Below are 17,903 nucleotides of genomic sequence, written 5' to 3' on the forward strand. Positions count from 1 at the left end.
TGCAGCGGGGGCTTTGATTGGGTGACACTGTCGTTGGGTGGGTTCAATCCACTTGCCACTGGTCCTCGGCCACAGGCTGTGCCCCAGGCCTAACAGGCTTCCCCACATTCCCTGCCTCCCTGGGACCCAGATATAGAGCCATAGAGAGATGCTGGGTAGCAGTGCAGTAGAGTGGTTAGGGGCCAGGGATCCAGTGCCTGCTTCACTGTTTGCTAGTGGCATGACCTTGAACGAGTGCTGTCACTTCACTGAGCCCCACATGTCACACTGCAACATGAGGATGATAAGGTACCCACCTTTGGGTGGTCGGGAGGATTAAGCAATATAATTCACATACAGTGCTTAGCACAGTCCCTGGCATTGGATAAACACTCAGTAAATGCTGGTGTTACTGTTACTATTCCTACTCCTGTCCAGCCGGGCCGTGCTCACCACCAGAGCCCATGAGAGGCCCCTCCCTTGCACCTGATACCAGAGGAGGGCCGAGATCGGCTCTCTGAGGACCATATGCTAGCCCTGCACCAATGGTCGTGCCTAAGGCATCTGAGAAATGTAATTGTGTCTATGGTGGCCCTAACTGGCATGGAGGTAAGGCTCTGTCACTATAACGGGAAGGAAACACTTTCTTGAAATACTTAAATAAAAATATTACAGTCCCTTATACCTGCCTACTGGCTCAGTGTGTCCCATGAATAGGAAACGGACCCTTCCCACCAATTGGTTCCCATTGCAACTAGCCAATCAGGCCCCACATTTCTGACAACGCTGCTGTCCTTCCTCAGAATCTCCAAGAATTTGGGGAGGATGAAGCCATCCCATACCCAACTCTGCTTCGTGAGAGCAGAGACAGGATCTAGTTCATTGTCATGTGCTAAGGGTCCCCACCAGCTCCGGCACATAAAGTGCACTCAGTACATATGTCGCTGAATAAGTGACCATATGGGATACCAATTTGCAAAGGATAAAACAAAGAGAAACTCTGACAACTGAGTTTTTTCTTGTTTTATTTTTTGTGACCTATTTAATATAAGCATTAACGGTAGGCTAATCACTTTGTCTGTCACCATGTTTAATCTTCCCAAGAACACTTTGAAAGTGGCACTTTGACTAGGCAGTGCAGTCTAACAGTTAAGAGCACTGCCTTTAGAATTAGATATAGGCTCAAAATTTCTCTCTCTCTCTCTCCCCCCCCCTCTCCCCCTCTCTCTCTTCCTCCCTCTCTAAAATCATTTTTTTAAAAAGAGAGAGCCAACAGAAGTATTTGCTCACTCCTAATAAAAGGAAAACCCCAAGGGATGTAGCTGGATGCTTCTTCAGAGAGGGAGAGAGAGATAAAAACATCAATGATGAGAGAGAATCATTGATCGGCTGCCTCCTGCACGCCCCACACTGGGGATTGAGCCCGCAACCTGCACATATGCCCTGACTGGGAATGGAACCGTGACTTCCTGGTTCATAGGTCAAAGCTCAACCACTGAGCCACGCCAGCAGGGCTGGATGCTTCTTTAATGTGCCAGGCGTGTGAGGTTCTTTTCCAAATCATCGTCTCTAATGCTCGCAGTAACCTTGGGAGAAAGGCATCTCCCGTTTTGGAGGTGATGACACCGAGGCTCGGGGAAGTGAAACAGTGCGTGCGGCGCAGGAGGTGCTTTGCAGGACTGTTCTAAGCATTGCATGTCACTCATACTGTACAAAGCACCGCATGGAGCACAGCAGAAAGGACCTTCCAGGCACCACATTGTACGTGTCAACGTACGTGAAGAAGAAAGAATACTTGTTCCGCCTCCTTTGCAGTATTACCGCGCAGCTCCAAGGCATAATACACAGGGTGTTCCCAAAAAGCGTATACACTCTATCAATAAAAATATATTTTAGAGAAAGTATACACACTTTCACAGCTGATAGCTCAATTTTCAAAATGAATTTTAATAAGCCCTGCCTTTATCATTATTCAAAGTATGTGTATACATTTTTGGGGGATGTCCTATACATAAAGTATTTGGAAAATGGAAAACACTATACAAATGCAACTTATTACTTAATAAATAAAATTGGCTGATTGACAAGGAGGTGGGATAGCTTGGAGGTTAAGCGCGTAGGCTCTGGAACCAGATAGGACTGGACGTGATGATGTTCTGACCTCTCTGAGCCTCGGTTTCTCCATCTGCAGAGTAGAGATGCGCATATTCCCTGTCTCACAGGGCACTGCGAGGCTTCGAGAAGTTAATATATACGAAATGCTTAGTATAGCATCTACCTTAGTGGCCGCTATCGTTATCCTTGTCATTATTATTTGTCTTACTTTTCTCGTCTGTGAAATGGAAAAAATAAGTCTACCCATCTCACAGTGATTTCGTCATCTGAAATTCTTTAAAAATTCAATTTGCCAGCTCTGCAGATAAGAAGAATCCGCCCCCCCCCCCCCCAAACTTAACCGAGGCTAGACACAGCTGGGAAAGAGGAGATGGGGCTCCCTGAGGACGCCCCTCCTGGCTGCCCTCCCCCCCGCCCCCCACGTGGCCTTCAGGTGCTCCAGGCAGGAGGAAGCTGGCCCGTCCTGGCTCTGAGTTCCAGAGCCCCTGCAGCAGTCCCCTCCTGCGGCCTCCCAGCATCCTGCTGGCAGAACACAGAGCCAAAAATAGCTCCCTTGGTGCAGGACACCCGCTTCCTCCTCCTCCCTCCCCGCTTCAGCTGCCTGACTTGCCTGAGGAGATCATCACACGTGTCCGCTGAGCTTGGCATCTGTGGAAGCGGCAGCCAGCAGGCTGGTCCTCGAGCCCTGCCTTTACCAAGATGGTCTCTCTCTCGTCTTCTGAATCCCACCCAGCAGAATTGGGGCAATGTCTTTATCTAGCACTGGTTGACTCAACAAACACGTACCCTGTACCTAGTTTGTGCCAAGCACTGCACCAGATTGCTTTCCTATGACATATGCACAGCCAAATCTCTTCACTCACTACACCCCCTCCACGGGGATCTAGCACCGTGCCTGTCACAGTTCTAAGTGAAGAGGCTTTGGGCATGGGTTGTGTCCTGGGTCCATGGGTTGTGTCCTCCCTGTGCTAGCTGCTAGACCTATGGAGATAAACAAGACAAAGCCCTTTGGCCAAATATAGACATTCACACGCTAATTAAAAGGTTCCGGGATGGCTCTTCTATTGACATTTCTCTCCATCAACCCAATGGTTTTGTATTTAACAGTAGTTACCAGTGCTGATTAGCTACTAACTAGTTTCTTTTGCTTTGGGCAAGTGACTTGCCTTTCTGAGGTTCTGTTATTTATATCTGGAAAAAAATGCGGGGGTGTGATGAGCATTAATTGAAACAATGAATGTCAAGAGCCTGGCACCAACAGCACAGTAAGTGTTCAACGGTTGGTACTTGATCTGGTCCTCCCAAAAGCCGTAGGATTCCCGCCCTGGGGAAGATAAAGACATTGCCCCGACTCTGCCACCGCCCTTATCGGCACCAGTGAGGGACATCACTAATTGATAACACACTCCTTGCTACTGATCGCAGATATAGCCCAGGAGCCACCTCAACACGGTGCTGCCGGCAACCACTACCAATGAAGCTGTTGGCACTCTGGGGGACTTTTTTTTCTCTCTCTTGCCTTCCTGCCCTTATCCACTCAGTTGCTTCGTTCTGTGGTTTGGTGGACATTCTAAGGCATCTCTTTCCTCTCTGAGCTTCATGACTGGGTGCTGAGTGTAACTTCCTTGGAGACTGAACTCCATGGGCACAGGCCCAGACGCATGCAGGTGGTGTCCACTCAATGCAGGTCCTGACTGACATGCTCCTGAGCAGCAAGGCAGGCTCCCATTCTGCTGAACTGCTGATCGATCTTGGGCAAGTCACGGGTCCTTTCTGGTCAGTTTTGACTTTTCCCCTCACGTGTGTTAGTAAGACATGGGCTGAAATCTTGACTGCTGGAGCCTTACAAACCTGGGCTTGCATCCTGGATCCACTTCCCATCTGTGTGACCTCGGAGGAGCCACCTAACCTTCCTGAACCTCAGCTTCCTTGTCTGTTACCTGGAGACAGTCATAGCTCCCGTCTCAAAAGCTGAAGGGGATGAAAGGAGAGAGTGCACGTGCCATGGGATATTTTGATATTGATTCATGTGACGGTTTTCCTCCCGGTATTTCCTCTCTTCTTCTAACTATTTAAGCAGATCCTGGGCTCTATCCTCATTGCCTCAGGGGAGGCATGTGTCCGGACTGAAAACAGGAAGAATATGAGAGTGTTCTTAGCTTTTGCATTTTGGAAAAGTTAAAGTTTTTAGGAGAAGGGGATTTATGGGCGACAGAGAGTCTTGGAGAAACACACGGGAAGAAAAATTCCTCTAGAGTAGAGAAAGATTGCCTCTGGACTGGGGAGAGGAGAGGAAGAGACAGAGAGTAAAAGGGAAGGAGGGAGGGAGGAAGGGAGGAAGAGAGATTCCAAAAGACCAGAAAGGTGTCCTGTGGGCAGGAGTGATGGGTGTGACCATGGTAACGTGTATGAACCAACAGCCAATAGCCAGAGCTCTGCCATGCTGGGCAACCTTGGGCAAGTAAAAGAACCTCCCTGGGCCTGTGTTCTTCCTTACAGTGGAAGGCTGCTCTTATTCACCCTACAGGTTAGTGCGAGGAAGTGGGAAACACTGGTGCTTAACAAATACCGATCCTCCTAGCCCCTTCCTCAGCACCAACAGTCCAGCCCGTCCTCTGCGTCCCCTCTGTGAGTCCAGCTCTGGTCAAGAAAACACGTGATTAACTGCCAGCATCTCTCATCTCCTACGAAGGGCTATTCCTCTTCACAGAAGGCTCGATAATCTCCTTGCTGGAAGAGCACTTGTAGCGTGAAAAGCATTTCCTGCTGGTTCTTCCGAGGAACCCTCAGTGCCCAGGACCACCCCTCAGCCGGCACCTGAGGGCAGCCTCACAGATGCCACCCAGGAAACGTAAGCTTCCACGAAGTGCTCACCTAAACACTCGAAGGCAGGAGGACAGCGTGCCCTCACCTGTGATGCCTCTGCTCCCTGTCTGGCCTCTGGGGAAGGTGTTGGGTAGTAGGGAAGGCTGTGGCGGCAAACACATCAGGGCCATAATTCTAACTCTGACCCTTACAAGATGCTAACCTTGGCCAAGTTGCTTAAATCCTCTGAACCTCACTTCCACCATCTACCAAATGGGGACAATGGTACCTGGTCCCAAAGGGCCCAGCCTAGTCCCGAAGAGCCTCACTCAGAACCGAAGAGCCAAAGCTCAGACCCGAAGCCTAGCCCTGAAGAGTTGAACCCAGACCGGAAGAGCCAAGCCAGGACCGAAGAGCCTCGCTCGCCCCTAAGCAACACCCCCTCCTCCAGCAGGCCCCGGGAGTGAGCCTCAGTGTGGCCCAGTGACTTCCACAGGCACCGCCCCCTGGAGAGTCAGCAGCCCTTTCAACCTCGGGCTCCCAGGCCGAGTGTGCTCACTTAAGGGTCCTCTCCTCTAAGGCAGTCTTGTGGGGACCGGGGCTTCCCCATGGCCAGGTCCATTTGATTTTAACGGACCTAGCCCGGGATGGCCCAGCCACGGCCTAAGAGCTGGATCTAGTCCCAAAGGGCTGACACTGGTTCTGAAGACCCGAGCTAGCCACTAAGGAATCCCCTTTTTGACAATATTAACCCTGGCCTGCCTGCTAATTGCTACTTATTTATAGACACATCTTCCCTACTCAAATGTGAGCAACTCGAGAGCAGAGGAAATTTTACTCGTCACGACGCTTTGTGTTTAGTAGAAGCTCGGTGCTGAAGGGAGATCTGAATAAATGAAGGGAAATGCAGTCCCTCTGCACAACTGAAAAGTAAAGAATCGTGGCAACGGGGGTTCCTCCCTGTGCCAGGGGATCGGCAGGGCAGGTGTCAGATCCGCTCTCTGACATTTCCCAGCTGCGTGAGTTTAGGCAGGTGACTTACCCATCTGATCCTCAATTTTCTCGTCTACAAAGTGGAAACTGTCATAGACTACCTCACAGGACGAATGAGTGGGTTGGTGATATATTGCAGAGAAAGCATTATGCTCAGTGATGGGCATATAGTCAGTAAGCAGAAACTATGGTTAGTAGCCATTATGAAAACGTTGACATAAAACTGGCCCTTTCTGTTGTGAGGATCAAAGGAGATCAATAGTAACTGTTTAACAACAACGGCAGCAGGAGTAACGATATATGGTTATTTCAATGATGTGACAGTAGGCAAGTCATTTTGCATATTTGAGCCTCACCAGTTCTGTTTGTAAAATGGGAATAAATTAATTTTTCTGCCTTCTTCCCCAAGGAACTCTGAGCAGTGTAAGGAGGGTCTTAGAACTGGTGTCAAGGGTCCATGTTTCAGCTCCAGCTCTGATGTTCACACGGGTGTGCCACAGGACTTCCTGTGCTCCCTCTGTCCTCAGTTTCCCCGTCGGCAACATGAAGAAGCTGTGTTTGAGCTCCTCAAAGGTCCCCTCTGTGAGGTGATGCCGGTTTGTAAGAACCCAACCATTGGAAGGCGCCTTTATGAGAGTGGTTTCCTTCCGGAAACAAACATCCCATGGTAAACGGTGGCCCTGAGCCCATCCTGCACCCCTGCCCAGACACCTCCCCCTGTGACAGTGGGCGGGCCCAGCGTCACCTGCCACCTGGCTGTGGAAGCCAGGCTGGCCAAACAAAGCCTCCTTATCAGCTGGAAGCTCTGAAATAGGATCCCAGAAGCAGCCAGAGCTGCTCACCTGCTCTGCTGGGCACAGGCTGGGCACAGATGGACATCTCCTCAGGATCCCAGACCAGGCTCCGGGCAGCATATGCCTGGAGGTCTCGATGGGGCAGGTGCCATATCTCACAGTGGGGGCGGGGAACAAGAGAGAGTGGTGTCTGGTCACAGCGGGGAAGTTCAAATATGAACCTTGACAATGGGCAAACACCACCTCCCTGAACACAGAGCTCATCCAGGCTGACTCAGGCTATGGACCTTGGGCAAATCCCTCCCCCTTTGTGGGTCTCAGTTTCCCCACCCACAAAATGAGGAGCTAACTTAGACTAGCGGGTCCTAAAGATCTCTTGATCTCCCACCTTTCAGTAAGAGATTTTGAGAATAAAACCACCACATATAGGGTGTACCAAAAATGTATACACACACTTTGAATAATTATAAAGGCGGTGTTTACTGAAATACATTTCATTTCAAAATTGAGCTATTAGCTGTTAACATGTATATACATTTTTTGAGACATCCTGTATATGTATTTACTTATAAATTATATACACACACACTGTTGTTCCAAAACATTATGCATATTATAAAACACTAGAGGCCTGGTGCACGAAATTCGTGCGGGGGGGGGGGGGTCCCTCAGCCTGGCCTGTACCCTCTCGCAATCTGGGACCCCTTGAGGGATGTCTGACTGCCGGTTTAGGTCTGACCCACAGGGTTCCCTGCGGGATCAGGCCTAAACTGGCAGTCGGACATCCCTCTCGCAATCCAGGACCGCTGGCTCCTAACTGCTCACCTGCCTGCCTGCCTGATCGCCCCTAACTGCCTCTGCCTGCCTGCCTGATCACCCCTAACCCCTCTGCCTCAGTCCCCATGACCGTGGCTTTGTCCGGAAGGAGGACCAGATGACTGGAAGATGCCCGGTTGACCTGGTCTAATTAGCATATTACCCTTTTATTAGTACAGATATCCCTCACCCACCACTTGTAAACTGAGGAGACTGGGTGATCTCTACATCCTTTAGCTCTAAAATTCTGATGCTATACGATGTTGTGCCTAGGTCTGGCTCCAAGTTTCCTCATCGGTAACACATGCTTCTATACATGGTGTGCCCTCATTAATTATTCATTCTACAAATATTCAAAGACCCCCCAACTATGGGTCACTGTTCTAGGTGCTGAAATACAGCAAGGAGTGAGATGGACATGGTTCTACCTCAGAAGTTCCAACCGTTCTCAAAGGAAATAACATCACTGTTTTCATATATTGGCAATTTCATACTATCAGGCATGAAAGTGATTTGATGAAGGGAAAGTGTTAAAATTCATACATCCCACCAACATTTGTTTGGTCCTCTGCTATGTATCAGGTGAGAGAGATGTACCAATGTACACACAGCCCCTTCTTCATGAAGCTTACGATCTACTGGGAGGAGTACACTTTAATCAACGATCCCACAATCAATATAAAATTACAAACATGTCCAGAACCAAGAGGGGTACTACAGTGCTAAGAAAGGCTTTAATGTGGGGTGTGTCCAGTCTGGAGCATTATGGAAGGATTCCCTAAGAAAACAGCACTTGAGCTGAAATCTTAAAGTGGAGTAGGTGTAGATTAGGCACCAGGGGGTAGGGGAAGCTTTCCTGGCAGCATGTGCAAAAGCCCTGAGGCAGGAAGGTGATGGAAAGTTTGAGTAGGGTGCAGCAGAGGAGAGGGAGTGAAGGGCAGTATTTTAGGAATGATCTTGGGGGGTGCCAGGAACTGGACCCTAAAGAAACTTTAGGCCTTGGCAGGGAGTTGGCTCTATAGTCTACAAACCAAGGGATAGTGATGGAGGTCTGTAGCTGGGCGGAGGATGTATATCTGACTCGCTCTGAATTATTCTGGCTCCGTGTGGAGAATGGGCAAGGAGGTGACGGTAGCGTGTTGTGAGATGGGATTATAACAATGGCGATTGCCTAGACTGGACTAAAACAAGACGAGCAACACAAAGCAAAAACACCCACAACCTTCAAAGCCAAACCACAGTGACAGGAAGAGAAGAATGTAGCCAGTTGCAGTCGGGCAGACCCGAGTTCAGATCTCACTTTCATCACTTCCAAACTGCGACCTCGGACAAGCCACACTCCCCTCCCTGGTCTCAGTTTTTCCTTCTCTGCAAAGCGTGCTAAACTATAAACACATCCATTAAGAGCTCTGGGCTCTTCTCCCAATTCCGAGTTCTACCAGCCATGTGCCCTTGAGCAGGTCACTTCCACTCTCTATGCCTCAGTTTCTTCATCTGTAAAACAAGTTCTTAAAAATGCTTGTCCCTAAAGTGATGGTGAGGGTGGAATTAGACAACAGGTGAAACGTGCTTAGCACAGGGCTGGGCACATGATGCGTCAGGAGCTCAGCACACACATCCCCACCGTGAGTGAGTGCGCACACGCACCATGGATGCACACACGCAGGCCCAGATGGCACCTCTCCTCCCGCAGCAGTGTGCCTGCCTTGTAAAATTCCAGCTCACTTGCGTAAGCTTAACTTTTAATGAAGCCGGAGAACAGTGATCGGGGGTTTCTGCTCAGCGAAGCTGTCAGCAGGATGTAAGCCCTGGGAATCCGGCGACTAGGGAATCTCCTGATGAGAGACATTTGCATCCAGAGGATCTTCATGTTTGTTTTGAACAGACACATGTAGACATGAATTACTTAATGACTGTTTTAGGGTTCGGCACTGTTCCTGTACTTGGTTTGGCTTTGTCTCTATGACATCTTAATTCTGTGTTTTATTTCACGGAGGTCCGCACACAGGCTGTGGCATATGGGAGCTCCCTCAGCAAAATCTCAAATGGAGATGGGGGAGGGGGAGAGAAGAGGGAGAGAGATGGGGGAGGAGGGAGAGGGAGAGAAGGAAAGAGGGAGAGGGAAGGAGGAAGGGAGAGGGGGAAGGAGGAAGGGAGAGGGGGAAGGAGGAAGGGAGAGGGGAGGGAGGGAGGGGAATGCAGAGGGAGGGAGGGCGGGAGGGAGAGAGGGAGAGGAGACTAGCTTTGAAGGTGTTGCAGGTGTGCAGTGAAGGGGGCTGCTGGGTGAGAGGGAGCGTCTGGATTTGCATGCATGAATATGAGAGATACATCAAACCCTCGCCAGCATGGGAACAAGATTTGCCACTGCTATTTGGAAGTCTAAACAGTGTCTTTTTCAATTTCCTAATCTGATTGATCGCAATCAGAGAGATTGTAAATTTCATGCTTGTCCATAACACATGGAGGGCCCAGCTAAGCTTCTGACAAGTCACCGCTGGCTGCAGAGAATCGGGAGAGAGAAGCCAAGAGAAGCAGAGCAGACCCTGGACCCTGACTGAGAGGCAGGAGCCCCACGGGACCCCCTGCCTGGACAGGGAGGTCCACAGCGGGCTTACCAGGCACTGCCTCAGCTGTTTGCTGCCTACATCTATGCAGCCCTCTCCAGCCTTCCTCTCCCTCTGCTCCAGCCACACTGACTTTCTTGCTGTTCCCCAATACACACAGCATGCTTCTACCCCCGGGCCTTTGCACTTGCTGTACCCCCGGTCTCAGACACTTTCCCCCAGTTATCCTCCTGGCTTGCTCCCTCCCTTCATCCAGGTCCCGGACCTCTCCATCCAACAGCAGCCCCCTCCCTCCCTCCCGTTCTCCCAATTTGATTCTTCTCTAGAGTCCTCGTTACCACCTGATCTTATATTGCATTTTTGTTTCTTCACTTATTATCTTTCTCCCTGGGCAAGAGCAGGAACTTCACATTGTTCGCTGCTACACTGAGTAGGAGCTCAAGAACACTGGCGAATGAATGAAGGTACAACTTTATTTTTTAGCCGCATGCAGCTTCCTCCAGGTGCGCATTCACTCCCCCGGGCTTTGTCTGCAACGTGTGTGGGCTCACTCTGAGCCCCCTGATGCAGATGGAATCTCCTTTAGCCAGAGCTGGACGGGGAAGGACAAGAAACCCGATGGCCCACACCAGACCCTGCATCCTTGCGCCAGGGAAGCTGGAAGCTTTGTAATACATGGGCGGTTCCCTCCTGTGGCCCTCCTTCATCCGCATTGACTATGCTCCCCCCCGAGAGTTTAACCTACTGCTCTTCTGGGAAAGGATCTTTCCTGAGACTCTACTGGGGATAAAGGCCCTATTCGTTCTGATCATCCCTTGCATTTGTAGGTAAGATTGATGAAATAAACGAATCATTGCCACTTTACAGATCAGATAACTAAGGATAACTGTGTGACCATAAGCAAGGGACTCCAGCCTCACAGAGGGCTTCTCCCTCCTCTGGGTTCCCACCTCCCCTTTCTCTATTCCCACCTACCTTCCACAGTACTCCAGACCGTCTGCCTCGTGTCATGTATACGTGTGTTTGTGAGTTAACTTTCCGAGGCCCTTCAAGGGAGACACGGCATTTCATTCATCCTTTCCTCCCTGAAGGGCCTGGCATGGAGGACGAATAAAAACTCTGACTGATTATTAATAGCAAGAGCTAACATTGATGGAGGCCTCACTGTGGCCAAGCAGCGCTTTCCAGAATCAGTCCTTCCAGTCCTGACAACACCTCTTGCACGTGGCTGCTACTGTTAGCCCCATTCTGTGGATGGAGAAACCAAGATGGAGAAGGCCAGCTTGCTTGCCAAAGTCACGTAGCCAGTAAGCGTTTGCAAACAGTGAATGGAAACATTCTTTTGATTAGTTTGCCATCAGGCTGTCAGGTTCTTTTCAATAGCTCTACATCTCCAGTGGCTCTTTGGGGAGTGCCAAAATCATATTCTCAAATAAATGCAGAGCGGTGGCGGGGGACAGGTGGCAAGGCCAAGGGAACTGGGCCTCACCACCAGGTAACTAACCCCGCCCAGGTGGTGAGGGATGTGGCATTCTCCCTGCATCTCACTGGGTGGCTCATGTCCTAGTGAGGAGACTGCCATTTATGGGGGTCTTGGTCTGTGCCGGGCACTGGGCCATGTTCTCTATAGGACTTATCTCATTCACCCCTCACTACAACCCCATCTGCTGAGCATTTCACAGATGGGGAAACTAAGGCATGGAGCAGTGAAGTGACCAGCAGATTCTAAAGCCAGGAAAGAGCAAAGCGGCATTTCCTCCTGGGTGGCTTTGACTTCAGAGCTCAAGCCTTGAACCATTTTGCTTTCTCTACCTCGGAAACATCCCCTCACACTTCAGAGCAAGCCTGCCTAACAAGCAATTAAAGAATGCCAGCTCTGTTAGCCCCTGCAAGTTCTTCCACCTCCCAGGAAAGTAACATGTGGAAGAAAGAATATCTTTAGGGTGATTGTGCCCCTGCAGCCTGCCTGGGTGCTTGTGGAGCAGGAGGCACATGACCCAGGCTCCCTTCCTCGTGAAGGGGGTTGGGCTGCTAGGGAGGGCCCCTTCGGGGTGGCTTGGAGCAGGGACAGAGTTCATGGAGCCTCACACAGGCCTAGAAAGCACTTCCAGGCGGCATCGGGTCCAACCTTCTGTCCCCTACCAGCCGCCATGTCTAATCTCCCAGCAGCCAGGCGGCTATATCTAGGGAGCTTCACCCTGATACTAGCGAGAGTCAAGTCTTCTCAGAATCCCCGGTCAGGACTGGGAGTGGCGCTGGGAGAGAGCGAATCTGCTGCTGGATTGGGACCGCATGTACTCACTCCATTAACACATCCAACTGTCACCAACATGTACCGCAGCCCAAGTCTCTCCAATAGCACCCCACCAATGGACACAGACGGCCGGACATGATCCCCTACCAACCCCTGTTCACCCCTCGGCACATTTCACCTTCAGAAGGAGAGAGGTTGGACCAAAACGATGACACGCCCTTCCCAGAGAAAAGCCTTCGCTCATCGCCAGGGCCAGCGTTCTCAATGACCCCCTGTGCCTGGCTCCTCACCATATGCCTGGCTCCTAACCACGGCTGTCAGGCCACTTCCCACCGCCCCGTACTGGGCTCCCCAGGGCAAGGTCAATACAAACATGTTCACTGATCTCTTGGCACAAAGGAGAGTCTTGAATTAAATGGTTCACACGCTTTTTCCCTGACTTACAATTTGGCCATCTTTCCCTTTATGCAGAAAAATCTCCAATAGTTTGGAATTTATGACCCTTTGGACAGGGACTGGGCTGAAGTCTGCTTCTGGACTATTCGGACGAGAAAGGCTTTTCGAAGAAAATTAATAGTTTGCCAAAAGAACTGTAAAGGGAATGCTTATCCTATTTTAAAGGGGAGCCCCCTTTTAGCTCTTTACTAGCTCACGTGTATCCACAAACAATTGATATACTAATTACAAATGACTTTTACATGCTCATTAAGTCCTCAACTACTATTGGTCCACTTGATTATTACAGTTTGAGTTGGCCTCAAACACGACTTTCCACTTTGAGCCTAAACTTCTTGGGTACAACCTTCCGGACTAAGCGATTAACAAGGTGACTCGTTCACGCCAGGGAAAATGGCTACACCTTTTCGGTGCGGGTAGAATCCAAGGACTTATTGATGCACGCTGCTCTCTCCCAGCTGGGATGGGGTGAGGTTTGACCGTGGTGACCCTCATCCTGGTTTGCCTGGGACCGTTCCTGTTAGTTCTCCCTGGGAGAACTCCTCACAGCAACCCCTTCCTTTCAATATTGGTAGAAACCATAGAATATGTAGTTGCTCTAGATTAGATGGAACTAGGGATTAAAATTGTGATTTTCAAGGAGGTTGAGCCTCCTCTAGACTGGCAGCATCTGGTCATCTCTATGCAAACCTAAGAATACTCCATAAAGATGCTGCACCAGTCCTTGCTGGATCCAATCATTCTTCAACTGAGTCAGGTCAGAAAGCAGCTCCCCTTCCCCTAAGGTAGGGGAATTAGGGACAGCTCCCATGGGTGTGTGTTAATTCCATCTCCATGTAGTTTCCCGTCAGGAGTTGAAATCCCACCATTTCTATTGTCAGCATTAATGGGGTGAGGAGGGAAATGGGTGGGCACAGTCCTGGGAGGAATGGCTGATTTCCTCTGGCCATCTCAGTTCTGATTGCCTGTGTTAGAGGCGATGCCTATTAAACGACCGCTCTTCTCCCTGCACACTGTGGGGAGTGCTTTACCTCCTCCGTCCTCAGACCTCCCTGCCTGAGGCGGCTGCTGTTATTATTTCTATTTCCCAGCTGACAAAACGGCTCAGCAAGGTAGAGCCACTTGTCCAGGACACTCAGCTGCGTGGCAGAACGAATAGAAATCCAGGTTTGTCTGAAGCCCAGGTCTGAACTCGTAACCACTATGATGTGCTGCCACCCACTCCGTTACACTGTTCTGACATTTGAGTCAGACATCTGCTTGCAATTTGATACATTATAAAGCTATTGCCTCATCAAGTATGCCTCACAGAGGGGAGCGAGGGGGGAGGGGGAGCAGGGGCTGCTTCGCTCCCAGTGCCTGTATGATGTATGCACATTGCCGTGGATTCAGCAAATTGAATGTAAGTGTCTATCCTGGTAGTCAATTATCTTCGGCGAGAGACTTAAAATATCCCGGGGAAGTTTGTTCAGGGGGTAGCCCTCATCTATAAACAAACAAGTGTGTAACCCACAGAACTGGCTGGTGGGGCACCCGCCTCCTCCCCATCTCCCCGCAGACAGCGACAGGAGCAGATCTGCTGACTGTGAACTGGGCTCGACTCATGGAACTAAACAACATTTCTGATGAGACCAAGTCCCCAGGCTGCCCCTGGAGGAAGCCGCTGGGGCCCAGCCGATGCTATGCCTGTGCCTCTGTCCCTTCCCTTCCTAAGACCTCTGCTTTAGAAACATGGGACTTTCACCCTTAAGCACAGAACATTAAGAGGGGGGTGGACATGGACCATCACGGGGTGTGGCTGGCTGGGGTGACCCAGGTTTTAGGTTTTATAGACAGTCTTGTTAGACAAACCTGGATTTCTATTCATCCTGCCACGCAGCTGAGTGTCCTGGACAAGTGGCTCTACCTTGCTGAGCCGTTTTGTCAGCTGGGAAATAGAAATAACAGCGGCGCCTCAGGCAGGGAGGCACGGGGACTGAGGCGGGTACAGCGTGGAGTCTGTTCTAAGGGAGGCCACACCTGTTACAGAAGAGGATCCGTCCAGCAGGACATGAGTGAGGGGCTTGTGGCTCAGGCCTTCGTCTCAGGGGTGGAGACCCAGAACATTAGAAGACACCAGGGTGAAAAAACACCGTGTGGGGAGGGTTGGCTACTGTGAGATTCTCAGATGGTTGAGATTGGGATTTATACAAAGATACAACACACATGAGAGTTGGAAGAACTCGCGGGAGATTTTTATGATTGAGAATGTGACCAAGAAAAGAGCATGCCAGTAACAGACTGACAGACACCGGGTGAGGGCACCAAGCCGGTAGGGCATTGGGCAAGCTTTGCAGAATTAAAATACCACCAGGAATCTGCTCGCCTTTCCCCGGACCCCTGAAATCTATGGACGACCCTAGACCAAATGCCACGCTGCTGGTTTCCAGTGAAATTCCCTCTGGTCCCCTCGACAAGGGCATTATTTTTTGGCCAACGCAGCACCTGATTTGCCAACAGTAGGTGCACCCACTCCAAAGGTGGAACGAATGGCAGAAACCCAAGGAGACAAAACCGCTGACGTCAAAACTCTCTACAAAGAACCTCCTTCCAAGCAGAGAAACATGGGCTTTTGATGGCATTGGGTGTCATTGTTCCCCTTCTCCAGCCTGTGTCAGAGGTGCGCCCTCCTTCCCATCCACAGACACTGGCTGCTGCTGCTTGCAGCCCCTACACCCTGCTGGCCCCTCACCGCATCCACCCATTCCCAATGGGGGGCACCCATTTTTCTAAAGACCGAGATGAGCCGGGCCCCTTCCAGACCTTGAAAAGTTCTCCAGGCTGAGTTTGCCTTTGGGTAGATTCCCTGTCGGTCCTCCAGCCCTCGGCCGCTGGAAAGTTCGGATTCGGCTGTTCCAGAACGGGCATTCTGTCGGAAGCACTTTCCCAGACATATTTTCAATCTACTCCCTTAATGCAGGCTGCCAGGATTAATAAATCCTCCAGTCTCCCCTGGTCCACTTCTTTCTTTATCTCCCACCAAACCACTCACCCAACACCAGCACATGATGAGTTTTCACTCCGCCTCGGTTTTCCCTGACGGAGGGCACAGCCTTTTCCCCTTCATTCTCAAACTCCTCTAGATTGAACGAGTCATGAAAAGAACTGGGTTTTCTCCACCCTGGAGTGTTTCCGTGTTGCTCAGCCTTCTCTCCGTTCACCCCGTATCCTCTTCTCCCTCTTTCTGCACCCCTTTCCCTTCTCCCTATCTTCCCCTCGTCACACTGTGTCCACCACCACCTAAGGATCCCTTCTCATGCCTGCGTGCAAAGCACTCGGGTCCTTTCTGAAAGACCAGATAAAACTCCTCCAAGACCATCCCTGTGATCTTGGAGGCTCCTCCCTGACTCCTGAGCTCCGTTCCTGGTTTTGGATGCTGGCGAGGACAGAATTCAGCAGCAACAGAAGCCAGAAAGGCAAGGAGCAGGGTGCTTTTTGGGGTGTATTGGAGGGACCAGAATATGGGCTTTTGTCAAAACCTTCAGAGCTTGCTAGTTTTGGAGCTGAGTACAGAAGTGTGCCACTATCGCCGAACACTGCTTGAGCTGGTTCAGCCCTCATCTCTGTGTGTACAACACCTCCAGCCACCTCAAACCCACCATTCCTCCCGAGACCAAGAAAAGTTTCTCAGTCAAGTCGTATCCCACCTACACCCCCACCCAAGCAAGCAACACCTCTTGACCAGAGCTGCCAGGTCAGCAGACAGTTGTGCTGCTCCTTGCTAAAGATTCCCCGTCCCTTCTCGCCAGCTCCCACCTCATGCAAGCAATTAGTTCCCATGTTCCAGCGGGAGAGAGCGAGTAGTAACAGAAAGACGGAAAGACTGGCACCGTGGCCCAGCTGTCTGCATCCACCCTTCAGGGCACAGGCCAGAAAGGGGGCCCATCAGGGTCTCCCCCTTAAGAAGGAGGTCGTTACCTTGGCAGAGGCTTGCGGGCTGTAATGCTGGCGACAATGATGCTCTCAGGACGCGGGGTGGCCACAGCTTTAAAGGTTCCTCGCCAGAACTTCTCAAAAAGCTGCTTCTCGCCTTGCTGAACGCTCGCCATAGCCAACCCAAGGGCCACTCCCGGGGCGCTGTCCGAAGTGCTGAAACGATGATTCCAAACTGGGGCACACCCGGCTCTGGGCTCTGTCCACGCGAAACCTAGAGGGATCGGGTGGGAAAGATCGGGGTTCAGGGCGGGGGATGGGGTGCCTCAGCCGGGCAGGCGGGGGAGAAAGAAGGCTTGTCCCCGGCGTTCTTCGGCTTCTGGGTTGGCTCGGGGCTGCGCACTGAGCCTGTGGAGCCCCGGCGCCCCAGTTAGGAAGGGAAGGCTGGCTTTCTCGGCGGCGCCAGGGCAGAAGAGGCGACCGGGTCGTCTGTGCGTGCGTGCGCGTGTGAGCTCAGGCGCGCTGGGTTTTGTCTCTCTCACAATGTGACGTTGGAAGAGGAGGCTGGTCGCGCAAGCTGCACTTTCCTCCCTCCTCTTGTCTCCTCCTCCCCACCAGCTCCCGCCTCCTCCGGCTCAGCCCTCCGCCGCCATCTGCATAACAAAAGCCCGCAGGTCCTGGGAGGAGAAAGGGCGGGGCGTGCGCCTGTCACTGGGGCCCCCGCGGTGACAGACTTGCGGAGCTGACCCCAGGAAAAGCCATCGGCACCCCGAACGGAACCAGGCAGTAGATCCTGCTTCCCACCCCTCTCCTCCCCCACTATCGCAGGCCGTCCTCCATCCATTCTTGGGTGTGATCCAGGCGGCCACCTCCCTTCCCAGCCCCTTGGCAAGTCTCAAAGCGGATCTCCTATGGAAGGAGAGAGTAAAAACTTAATCTCTCCCCCCAAGCCAATCTCTCCCCACCCCACACACTTCTGGGAGGGGCTGCCTAGGCAAGAGACAGGGTCCCCTGTGTTCCTCTTTGTGCCTGAGGACCTCGAGATCCCCACCACCCAGAAAGTGCCATTTGATGGGCAATCCGTCACCAATTCGGCTTCTCGCCATCTGCCAAGCCGCCCCGCCCGCAGAGGGGCGCATCGTCACATCTGTGCATGCGGCGCTTTTGTGCCTCAGCCAGCCAGTCCACCGTCCCCGCTGCCAAGCGGTCCACAGG

At 51.5% G+C, this 17,903-nt stretch overlaps 1 protein-coding gene across 1 annotated transcript in view; it reads right to left on the bottom strand.

Annotated features, from left to right (window-relative positions):
- Positions 1–17,903, bottom strand: part of SRRM4 (serine/arginine repetitive matrix 4) — a gene marked incomplete at its 3' end in the record, with an annotated part of 131,901 nt that overhangs the window by 98,163 nt on the left and 15,835 nt on the right. Inside the window, exon 2 of the mRNA XM_079763246.1 lies at positions 16,734–16,962. Coding sequence (XP_079619372.1) covers positions 16,734–16,962 — 229 coding nt within the window. The remainder of the gene's footprint in view (positions 1–16,733; positions 16,963–17,903) is intronic.

Source organism: Cnephaeus nilssonii (genome assembly GCF_951640355.1).
Source record: "Cnephaeus nilssonii genome assembly, chromosome: 22".
NCBI classification, from domain to species: Eukaryota; Metazoa; Chordata; class Mammalia; order Chiroptera; family Vespertilionidae; genus Cnephaeus; species Cnephaeus nilssonii.